This window comes from Penaeus chinensis, chromosome 27 (genome assembly GCF_019202785.1).
Source record: "Penaeus chinensis breed Huanghai No. 1 chromosome 27, ASM1920278v2, whole genome shotgun sequence".
Taxonomy (NCBI): domain Eukaryota; kingdom Metazoa; phylum Arthropoda; class Malacostraca; order Decapoda; family Penaeidae; genus Penaeus; species Penaeus chinensis.
In genome coordinates this window covers 26,561,483-26,573,823 of record NC_061845.1, presented here as the reverse complement: position 1 = coordinate 26,573,823, position 12,341 = coordinate 26,561,483, and the positions used below count along the sequence as shown (strand labels likewise).

Genomic DNA, 12,341 nt, shown 5'->3' with positions numbered 1-12,341 from the left:
AAAAACCTCATGATGGCTGAATTCCACAGGCGAGAAGAATTAAAGGTATTGGTTGAAATTTGTTTTGCTATCTTCTTCGGGTTTCTGATTCTGTGTGAAGTCTTAGGAAATTAATGTTATTTTGTTGCAGGTTAATTTAAATACTTTAGGATATAGAATTAAAAAAAAAAAAAAAAAAAAAATCATCTTGTCTTTTCTGAATACAGATATGCTTCTGAACTGATTATATTTATAAGCCAAGAGATCCAGTCTATATTGCAATAAAGGTATTGACAATACTGGCATGTTCAGTATAATGAAAGAAAGAAAGAAAGAAAGAAAGAAAGAAAGAAAGAAAGAAAGAAAGAAAGAAAGAAAGAAAGAAAGAAAGAAAGAAAGAAAGAAAGAAAGAAAGAAAGAAAGAAAGAAAGAAAGAAAGAAAGAAAGAAAGAAAGAAAGAAAGAAAGAAAGAAAGAAAGAAAGAAAGAAAGAAAGAAAGAAAGAAAGAAAGAAAGAAAGAAAGAAAGAAAGAAAGAAAGAAAGAAAGAAAGAAAGAAAGAAAGAAAGAAAGAAAGAAAGAAAGAAAGAAAGAAAGAAAGAAAGAAAGAGAAAGAGAAAGAAAGAGAGAGGTTATTAGTAATCTGGTTTGCTCTTCAAACTTTGAGAAAGTACCAGACAGTGGTCAGTGGTTTTAGGACACACAATGGTAGTACTGGTTACTGCCAATTGTGTCTTGCCACTCATCAACTTGGTTGTGTGGACAACAATCATGGAATTTGAATTTTCCATTCAGGATACTTCCCACGAAAGAGCCATATTTAGTTTAGTTATAAAGTTTTTGATTTGACTATTAACAAATGTAAAAACAAATTTATGTAATACATATTTGCTGTCTAGTCTTCTTAGTAATTTGCACCAAATAATTAAACAATTCTCTCTTGACAGAAATTGGAGGCGGAGGATGACTCGTACCTCAATTCTCCCTGGGCAGACAATCGGCAACTCCAGAAGTCATTCCAAGGATTGGCCAACATCTCTTGGAAGCCACACTGACAACGATCTTTTTAATCTTGTTTTATATCTTGACTACGTGGTATAATTTTCTCAGTTTTCTTTAGTTTGTTTACTTGATACTTGTTTTATATCTTGACTACGTGGTATAATTTTCTCAGTTTTCTTTAGTTTGTTTACTTGATACTTGTTTTATATTGGGAAATTACATTTAAATGACAATTACAATAATTAGCTAAAAAATGCAGAGGAAGTGGTAACAGAAATTAACATCTGAAGCCTGCTGGTTATATTTATTGAGTATGCAGTCTTAATTAAAATATGTGCTTTTTATGCTTTATACGAAAGAAAATTTTAATTATTGAAATTTTTCTGCAGCATCAACATCTAAGGTCACTAGCAGCATGTTCAAAATATAGCAACAGGGTGAGACCTGGGGGTGAAGCCCCCAGGTAAGGAAGTTCTTTCTTACCAATAAAGCGATGTTTGTGGATTTCTAGAATGGTTAATGGTCAAAACAAATGTGCCAGACATCAAAGGTCATATACCATTATGATAAATTATTGTGGCAAAAAGGTTAAAAATTAGGAAATGACTGGGATACATGGACAGAAGAACCCCCCCCCCCCTCACCCACCCCAAAGTCCCTTGCTCGTTGTTAGTGTGGGGCTTAGAAGGTGGAGACTGAAGCCCAATGTAGGACTTACCCCACCTTGGACCACAGCCCTCACACCTCAACCAAGTTATCAGGATCTTTTATTCTCCTTTCCTTTTCATTCTCTTCTTCATCCCCTTCTTCTGTCCACTTATCCAAATGGTTAAGCCATGTTTACCCCCTTTTTACCTGCATACTTTACCATAATGCTGTGTAACCTTTGATGCCTGGTACATTTTTGACCACTGACCATTCTGGAAATCCATATACATTGCATTACTGAGTAACGCAATGTTTATGGAGGCAGTGGCAAAAAGACCATGTAAAAGTAGTAGAGGCAAGGGTGGAGGAGCAAGGTATGAGTGATGCCCGTACCATTGGGCCTTAGTCCCCGTCTCCTAAGCCTTGCCACGACAATGAGCAAGGGATTAAGGGTACTAAAGAGAAGGCATTATCTGAATTGAGGATTGTAATATAAAGCCAATAGTCATTCCCCATAGCTTGCTTTTCGTTAGTTTTTTTTTCTATATTACAAATATCATTTTTCACATTGTATATTTATTAGAACAAATAAAGTTGAAATCCATTTCTTCTTCAATACAAACACTTTCCATTTGGATTAAAACTGCCAGATCTTGAAATGTGCTTTGGCATGATAAGTGCTATGTCACACCTACATATCCAACATTTAATCAATCGGTGATAGCATTAGAAATCTCTCGGCATCATAGACTGGTGATTTCTGGTAACCGTCCTGCTGCTGGGAGCGGGAGTCTGCTACATGTAGCGGAACTTCCTGTTGTTTGTTGGTTATGACAGCTATACATGCGACCCAGCAGTAACAGGTTAAGCAAAGGGTACACATCTACACACAGCTTGGAAAAATCTTTTATTTATCCACAATTACTTAACAAATCCATATATATCATGGTTTCAAAACTAATGGATCATTTTGTTCCCATTTTGTTAAAGAATATAAATTATCTATCTTTATAAAATGCTAACCTATGAAAATTGCATTGATAAACTCTGTGTCTATGCATGAATTACTTCAAACAAGTAAAAAGATAAGGATCTTTCTGCCATATTTACAGTACTATACATTGTTTTAAAGTCTCATGCAAGGCACAGAAAAAAAACAGCACACTACACTGTTTTTGAGTTGGGTGAACCTTTATTACATATAAATATTAATCGTTCATCTGGTGAGTTTGGTAACCAGGCTACAAGAGTAATGTAAGCAATAACATGACTATACTTGGTTCGTATCTCCAAAACTTGTGTTCTCTGATTCCGTTTCATGATAAACCCAACTATCACTGGTTTCAAGCTGGTGCATTAACCACCAAGCACAGCTAAATCTCTGACATCAAGATTTGTGATGCTGGTAAGAAAAAGGACTTTGGAAATAGTGTTGGAAAAAAGTCTTAAATACGAACACACCTGTTCAAAATTGATCATTATGACCATTCTTACTATGACATAGATAAGACACTTGAAGGATGAAGCTGGCAATAATAATGGCATACTCTAAATCTTCAAATAGGTATCATTGGTATACAAATTTTGAAGAAGATATTACTTGTAAAATTTCTTGGAGGAATCAGCAGCATGATCAAGCAACAACTGGCACGGCTGGAAGTTGTTGCCATAGGCAGCTGCGTATTCTTGCATCTTGGCTACCAACTTGTCTGCTCCATAGTTGTCCACAAATCGGAAAGGTCCACCAGTAAATGGAGGGAAGCCAAGGCCAAACACAGCACCAATATCTCCTTCAAGCTAGAAAAAAAATATGTATATATATTTTTCAGTACAATGATAGCTAAAGCATTTATATGATAACCTTCATCTTTTAAAGATTTCTTCGCTACTCTAAATATACACAATGTTACATTTTAATTAATTCTTACAGGACTATTAAGAATGCCTTCTTGCAAGCACAACACAGCTTCGTTGACAAATCTGCTAGCAATACGCAGCTGGATGTCAGCATCAGTCATAGGGCCCTGCAAGTCATAAACGGAAGTGTTCAGAAATGTGCCTTATTATTATAATTTACTTTGTAACATCTTGAATTATTTTCTTAAAAGTCTGAACTTCTAGAAAAATTTGTCATTTAAGTCTTTTTACCATTATGTATCAAGTATAACACATAAGCAAGCAAGCAAAATATAGGAAAAAAAGAAGAGACGGTTTTACCTTAGGAGTCACAGAATACTTCTTCATAATTTCCAGAGCACCCTCATTAACGTTTCGTTCCTTCACACCTGCTTCATATACGTAAATACCCTTGCCAGATTTGCGACCTGTATTGGAAGGGAAAGTAATAAATTATACCACAGTTTCTAGTAAGCAAAATGTTCATATACTTTTAGAGACAAGGTACTGATACCTCAAAACCAGTCTTGGTTTTAAACTACATGTAAATAAATTGGGTAACTGACCTAGGAAGCCAGCAGCAACAAGATCCTTCAGGACATTTACATCGCCACCACCAATGCGGGATCCAAGGGCCTTGCTCAGATCTTCTCCAACGTGCATAGCCACATCAATACCTGTAACAAAAATCACCTTCATATTTATAAATATTCTACTTTTCCCTCACTCATTAGTGCAAATCAAACCAACATTGTATAATATAAACTTATTCCTGCTTACTATGAAGTACTGACCACTGGGTCAAGAATTATCTATTAAAAAAAAAAAAAAAAGTTACATGGCAAATAAAAGGACCTTACCAACTTCATCTGCCAGAGTTGCAGCTCCTACAGGCCAACCAAAGGATTTTGAGAGTTTATCCATCCTCTTGGGCTCAACACCTTCCTGGAACAGCCTCACACTTTCTCCCAGCATGGGACCCAAGATCCTAGTCGTGTAAAATCCTGGCCCATCCTTAACCACAATCACGACCTACAAAGGAAAAATCATATGACTTTCCTGATTCTTTTTTGTTTTTCTTTTTTAACACCAAAATGAGGATAAAAGAAAAAAAGGGGGGAGGGAAGGAATTAACAGAGTGAGATCTACCTTTCCCTGCTTCAGACCAACATCCACAGCAGAGGCAGCAGTGTCCTTTGAGGTCTGGTCAGTTGTGATGATTTCCAGGAGCTGCATCTTGTCCACTGGGGAGAAGTAATGCATTCCAACCACCTGTCCAGAAATAAATAACAATGGATTATCATGGTTTGAATGCATTCTTGTACTGGATTTTTAAGAAAACATTTCTTACCATGAAAAAGACACACAAATCACTTTAAACATTCTAATATATACTGACATTTGATATTAACTTTATAAAACTGTTTAATAAACATACCTTCTCTGGCCTTGCACTTGCTTTGGCAATTTGACCAATTGGCAAAGCAGATGTGTTTGAAGCAAAGATGCAATGCTCAGGAAGATGTGGCTCAACTTCTTTTATGACACGATGTTTCAAAGCCAAGTCTTCAAACACAGCCTCAATCACCATGTCACAGTTCTTGAAGCTGCTGTAATCGATGGTTGGTTCTAGGTTGGACATGTACTGGTCTGCAACAAAGGTAGTGATCTTCTTGCGCTTTGCAGCCTTGTCAAGCCCTCCTTGTATCTGGTTAACGCCTCTTGCAAGACCAGCATGACTCATGTCCTTCAAGATTGTGCGGTAACCCTTGTCAATGGACACTTGAGCAATACCAGCACCCATGAGTCCAGCACCGAGGATGGCCAGTGTCTTTGCTGGTTTCTCTGGCTTGCCAAACCGGTTCTTCTTACACTCTGTCTGACCATGGAAAAGACCAACAAGGCCCTTTGATTCACTGGTCATGGCCAACTCTCCAAAACCTTTGCATTCAGCTTCATAGCCAGCCTTGCTACCCTTGTCCAATCCAGTGCGGATAACATCAAGGATTCTCAGGGGTGATGGGTAGAGTCCACTTGTCTGCTTCATGACCTGGCCACGAGCCTTCTTGAACACCTGGTCCTTGATGAAGTCATACTGGAGAGCTGTAGCCATTGCCTTTTCCATGAAGTTCTTGGGACCACGCTTTGCCTTCAGATCGCCACTTGCAAGATCCTTGGCAGTCTTTATGGCTACTTCCTCAAGGTAAGCGAGGGTTCGCAAATCAGGCTGCTGAAGGCCCGGACCAAGAGGGTTTACAAGCCCATCAACCAGACCCATCTTCTTGGCCTTGTCAGCCTTTACAGTCTTTCCAGTCAAGCTCATATCCAGAGCACCAGGACACCAACCAGCTTGTGAAGGCGTTGGGTTCCTCCTCCACCCTGGGAGTACTCCCAACATAACTTCAGGGAGTCCAAGTCCGGCCTTGTCCTTCACAGGCCAGCCGGTAGTGGCAAGACAGAGCAACCTCCAGACCACCACCAAGGCAGGAACCCATGATTGCTGCAACAACTGGCTTCTTGCTCTTTTCAATGCGGAAGAGGATGTCCTGGCAGGACTTTGAGAGAGCCTGAGCTTCCTCAGCTGTCTTGCAGCTTTCAATCATGGTAATATCAGCACCAGCAATAAAACATCCTGGTTTACCAGATATTAGTACAGCAGCCTGGATATCACTGTTGGTCTCAATTTCATCAACGATCTTCACAATTTCGTCCATGACTGGCTGGTTCAGTACATTCACCTTTCCAGGGGAATCGAAGGTGACAACACCAACCCCATCGTTTATCTTGAGGTTAGCATGAACACCCATAGCAGCTCTTGTTGTTGAAAGCAGCCGGCTACTTTGGCGAGACACTGAAAAATAAAAGTGGAACGATAGGATTTAATACTCAGTGAAATAAACAAAAAGTAAAAACTAAATAGAAAATAACCTTTAAAATCAAAATGCAATACACAGAAAATTCATTTTCCTAAAATTCTTCATAAAAAGGCCCATTAAGATTAACTTTTAAGAATTGAAGTTGTCAAAGATGTGAAATATGTCAAAGACTCCTCTGATAATTTCCTCCCGGCATTAAAAAATTATCCCATAATAACCACATAAGCAAAATACGGCTATGTCCCTCCCAGGATGACAGCTGTACTTTCAATTAAGTCAATGCCGACAGGCAAGGCATGTACATACATGCCATGCCCACTGTGAATTTACTTTACTAATTGTTTTTACACAGATGGCTACACATGTACTAAGTCACCAATGAGCCAATAATGAGTACTACCTGTCTCACCCGTTTCCCTTTTCCTCAATTTACCAAAATATTTTACGTTACCTTATTATGCCGTTACTAATGTTTATAACATTATAATAATTACAATGTTTATAAACTAACACCATCAATATTCATAGCATTAGTAGAGAATAACTTTTTCCCGCCAAGTCAAAAAAGGGTGAAATTAGGTCAGGTGTCATAAGGTCTACTAATTGACTCCTTTGTGGCTAAGCACTAGCAGAGAACATCTATGTGTAGATGCATTTCACAAAAATATAAAACATGAGCACAGCATTTTCCCCATTTTTTATTCATTTCCCCAAGTGGCATGTGGTTAATTCACTGCCTTGTGCAAAGTCCAGGCAGTATTAAGCTTCCCTGAGTAGCATCTCTCCTGTATCTTATAAGCCCTAACCACACAAACACTCATGTACAGAATTAAAACTCCTTGAATATTGGGTTCACATGATGCCCTGGTTTTGGGACTTCGTCTCTGCAGGGTAATTCTGTTTACTTCTAGGAGCCGCTGAGTCAGCTGGGTTGAGGGGAGGGCATGAAGTAGATCAAGATATTACAGGGTAAAACAGGCTTAAATAAGCAAAATCGAAAACAGAAATGTGTAAAACAAGCACAAAAAACGCTTAAAATCTGCAAATGAAACTCTACGGACATTGCCGCCACCTTTGAAAGTCAACGGACCGATGCGCCAATCTTCGAAAAACTCTACGGGACCCAAAGCAAAAAATCTACGGTATTTCACATGATCCAGAGCCCCTGTGGTAATCGTACAATGCGTCCTAACCAATAAACCAACCTAACCTAACCCTGTGGGATTTATACACTACGATCTATATATTCCCTAGCGAGGGGGCTCTGCCCCCTGGACCCCCGTGGTATTAAATGTGCCTAGCCAGGGGCACAGAGCAGTTTGCCCCCCATGTCTAGAGTATAAATAAAAGGTCAGAAAGGTTAGGCTTGGATTTTGGGTTCACATAATACCCTGGTTTTGTGACTTGTTCTCTGGAATGTGCATTGCCCTCTGTTTTACAAGAGATTTTGCACACCGGGGTGTTTTAGTGGCAAATACATAAAACTTCAGGATAATCCAACCCCACTATTTCATATGGGCACCTGATGGATCTTGTATCTTTGGTATTACTGCACTGCACCTACTAAACCCACTATAAATGCACACAATACTGTATAAAGAATCCAGGTATAGGTAAAGTTCTGACTAGCTGTCTTTAAACCGGAAAAAAATATATGCATGTGATAGAGCAAATAAATCTAAGAAACTTATCTTCTATGAACTTCCGTCGCAAATCAGAAATAACGAAGTTATTGGACACGCAAGTGTCACAGAGCCCCAAATGAAAAACTATCTCAATATTTTAAAAATCGCCATCTGATATCCTTTCCTGCTTTTTGTAAACAAAACGATGATACCGTTTTATTTTGGTTCATTTATTGTAATACTTTCATTTCGTAACTACAAAAATTCCCAATAAACTTACATGAAGGTGATTTTCTTTCTACATTAAAATGTCTGACAATACACGAGTAATACCATCATAAAATCGAGTATTTACAGTAATTATGACATTTCTTATTCTGCGCAAATCGATGTGTATGGTCCATATTACGGGCAAGAGGGAACTGAAGAATTGCGCGCGATTTTCAAAATCAACAATGTTACCGCATGAACAGCGCACGAAACCTTTTGAAACTTTTATTCTATACCACATCCGCGTGACATTTGTCACGAGAGCCAAAAGCATTACAGGAAATGCTATAAACCAATCACAAGGCAAGGAAAGCAAATATACCAAATCTTTGCTCAAAATGGATCTCAGCGTAGGTTGTGACCCGCATTACTATAGAGTTATATCTGATTATTTTGAAGAAAAAAAATGATAACGCTGTAGAGTTCCTGAGAGCACACGGTGTTTTGCCAAGAGCGGTAAGTTGCCCGCATTGCGATTTACCTTGCAAATATCGTGAAGATCGACATATATGGTATTGTGGCAGATGGAAAAAATAGCAAAGACAAAACGGCGTAAAAGTTGCGTTTTATCGACCAGCGATTACAAAGGCACGTTTCTAAGCCAACTAGCGTAGATTGGAGGAGTTTTTGTTCTGAAGTAACCGAATATTGGTTACAAAATCAAAATTCAATAGGAGGTGCCGGTGTAATACTTGAGATTGACGAGACGCTGCTCGTGCGCCGTAAGTATAAGAGGGGCAGACAGTTGAGCCAGGTCCCGGGCGAAGCTAGAACTTCGCAAATCATAAAGAAGAAGAGCCAGGTGTGGGTCTTTGGGGGTATTGAGCGTGTGAATAAAAGGAAATTAATTGTGCCATTGGTTGACACTGACCGCAGTGCAGACACGCTCATACCCCTTATTAAGAAATATATAAAACCAGACAGTGTGATATACGGTGATGGATGGGCTGCCTACCGTAACCTACAACACCATGGTTACATGTTGAAAAAGAATTGATTAATTCATTTTTTTCACAAGCGGCAGAATTATACATGCCGCAAGGCGGGAAAGAAAGAATTCTTCCGTCACCTGCCCCCCCCCCCCCCCCCCACAGTTCCTCTGGATGGTAGTTCTTCAGAGAGCGATTAAAATCGGGTAAGAGGTCACACTTACCTGATTGCTTGTATGCATATGGTAAAATAAAATCTAACACAAAGCAAATACCTTTTTTCGCGCACGTAAAGACATATTTCTTCTGAAATACCGATAATAAATTATTAATGTGTGAAACAGTAAGACAAGGACACCATGTATAACGACCAATTACTGACAACTTGGCGATTATGCGGTGTTACAGACTGAGAAATTCTAGCCAATGAAAACTTCAGGCAATGAAGTCACAGTTTTCTGACCAATCAAAAACAGTTTTTTCGGAAAGCCCTGCCCTCGCCCATGGAAAACCTTTAGTGTGTATCTGTCCGGTGGTCAAGGAAGTGTACGTGTGAAAAAAAAAATATAGAAGCCGGCAGAAATGTTTACAAATTGCGAAATACACGTATAACTGGAAATATTGCTACGCCGAGGACGTGTTATTGTAAAGCTTAATAACGGAGACGGGACGATATAAGGTTAGTAAAATTTAAGTAACGTTTAACGAGAACCGGCAAAATCTACATAGTTATTGCACGAAGTACATTTCAAGTAATAAGCCAATTAATGTAATAAAAATGCATACTTTTAATAGGATAATAATACATGCATTATTAATACAAATTATTTCCGATTTGGCTATTGCAACCGACCGCAGTGGGTGTCGTGGCCGCGCGCGACGAAATCAGGCTAAAGCTTTCATAATTCCGCGGGACGAGCAATAAGGCTTGGCTGCGCGGCCTGAAGCCTCGCCACGGCCTCCGAAGTATTTTCCGCTCAGGCAAAGGTCAAAAAGTTCCATCTTACATTTTAAGACAAGTATAAGTATTGAACGGTTACCATATTTGACGACAATCATCACTAAAGTTTGCAAGGTGTGTTACAAAAATGTGTAAGTTTTTTGTTTGAGAATAAAATTCACGGAGACTGCGTGTGCCGTTGCGGCACGGTCTCCGTGCGCGACACGTAACTGTCAGTAGCGCTTTTATTTGTTTCTTTGCTTTGTATTTATTATCGCAGTCAATCAAAATACCGTTGTTATTTGAGGAACTATTAATGAAGCTTGTGTATGAATTTGAAACGGTCATCTGGAAACTTTCGAAACGCATTTTCATATTAAAAAGTTGATTGTGCCCAAACATGGTTTGATTCATTTGTATTGTCCGTCAATCAGGCAAAAAATAATCCTGGATTTAACCGCCGAATTGTATACCGTAATTGCATAGGTGAAACATGGCCACTGTCCCCGGAGAGTTTCAGCAAACCCGATTTTTAGTTAATTTAGTGTTTTTCTTGTTTTTCTGTGTGTAAATCATGCTAATTACCCCCCCTTAATACAGTGCGAAGCCGAGTCTTACACATTTGATCAACTTTGCCGTCGGGGAATACAAGTTCCGCTACTCATCAACGAGTCAAATGCGACGGATGAAATGAAACTTAACATTTACCAGAATCCACAGATAGCAAATAACCCAGCATGGTACCTTATTTGATGATCAAGAAGTTCAAGTTTCATCCTTCTGAGATATATGAAGTTTTTCATCTCTGCCTTATAAATATTACAACGGAAGGATCAACAAGAACATATGCAAATATACCAAAGGCCTTTATGCGGTATTACCCTGAAGAGGCAATAGATCTAAAATGCCTTAAACATATTCTTGTGTGTTTTCTTGTTCCTTTTGATATTCGATTTACAGTAATCCCGAAAAGGGGTTCTGAGAAAAAGCCTCTTGTGGTGAAGGAGCCAGGGCCAAGTCATTTTCCAAAGATGATTAACGAAATTTTACGACTAACATTGATAAAAATACCCGCAAACTAACGGACCGATCCCCGGCGTTAGCACAAGGGTGGACATCAGCAGAAGAAACGAGTTAGTAACCAGTAAAAAGCTCTTGATAAATTTACGGCAGAGATCGGCCCTTGCCAACCCCCTCCCCCTACCCCTCCCCCTACCCCTCCCCCCTCACTCCCTCCCTCCCCCTCCCCTCGTCGTCCTCTCGGCCCAGGTAAAACCTCAAATAACCTATTTTAGGAAAACGTTTTGACGCCTGGGTGAGCACCTCCTCACCCTTCGTCCTAAGAGTGAATGCAAGACCACCCAGAGAAGCCTATTTGTGTGTTTTTTTCCACCGCTTTTCATCGTGTTTTGTTCCCACCGGCGAAAGTTTACGCAGCCGATCAGCTGATCCCCGGGAACAAGCACGCATATCCCCCCCAACTTTAATCATGCCACATTTCTTTCAACCCTAATTACAGACACGCCCTCTCACCTGCATACTGAAACTGTTTCAAAGCACTGAGCCGGCACAAGGCCCCGACAGCACGAACGCTTGCCATCTTCACTCGTCAACCCTTCTCTGTCGACGGCCACTTGCCGACTGCCGGGGCGAGGAGAGGCTCGAGTAATCTTCTGGTAAGTTTATTTTCTTTTTTTTAAATGATGGCTGTTTGGGCTTAGGTTTGTTTTTTGTATTAGATTTTTGAGGGACGGTGTATGTGTTTTGAGTTTTGAGTGTGTATTTGGCGTGCGGTGTGGTAACGGGTGGGGGGAAATGCGTATGTGAGGATTTTTTTCTCTTTTGGATGAAAGTTGACGGTTCCCTTGGTGTTTTGAGAGAAAATGGGTGTTTATAGAGGGAGACTTATTTATTTTCTTCGTTTGCCTCGCTTTCAGATTATATTTTAATATCAGTTGCTAGAACCACTACACGAGAAATATATAATACTGTGAACAAATAAAACCAATTTTCTAATATACACATTTATATTGACATCCATCCATGAAATATCACCAAACCATATTCATTCTGTAAAATTTTCCTTTCAGGGCAGGTATGTGGCAATTAGCTCATGATTTCATAGACTCGGCATGTTTTATTTTAAATCTTTTAAGCCTCGTCCCTTCTGCAACATTT

At 39.4% G+C, this 12,341-nt stretch overlaps 2 protein-coding genes across 2 annotated transcripts in view; one reads left to right on the top strand and one right to left on the bottom strand.

Annotated features, from left to right (window-relative positions):
- Positions 1-2,231, top strand: part of LOC125039426 (cilia- and flagella-associated protein 298-like) — a 14,049-nt gene extending 11,818 nt beyond the window's left edge. The window contains exons 7-8 of the mRNA XM_047633339.1: positions 1-45; positions 925-2,231. The exon at positions 1-45 is cut by the window's left edge and continues 72 nt beyond it. Coding sequence (XP_047489295.1) covers positions 1-45; positions 925-1,032 — 153 coding nt within the window. The 3' untranslated portion in view covers positions 1,033-2,231. The remainder of the gene's footprint in view (positions 46-924) is intronic.
- Positions 2,232-2,521: 290 nt separating this feature from the next.
- On the bottom strand, positions 2,522-11,820 carry LOC125039425 (trifunctional enzyme subunit alpha, mitochondrial-like). Its single transcript, XM_047633338.1, is given in 11 exon segments — positions 2,522-3,424; positions 3,556-3,651; positions 3,845-3,951; positions 4,090-4,200; positions 4,384-4,555; positions 4,673-4,795; positions 4,962-5,863; positions 5,866-5,902; positions 5,904-5,957; positions 5,959-6,374; positions 11,697-11,820. Coding segments are annotated over 11 exon segments (2,286 nt in total). The 5' UTR covers positions 11,764-11,820; the 3' UTR covers positions 2,522-3,223.
- Positions 11,821-12,341: the final 521 nt, after the last annotated feature.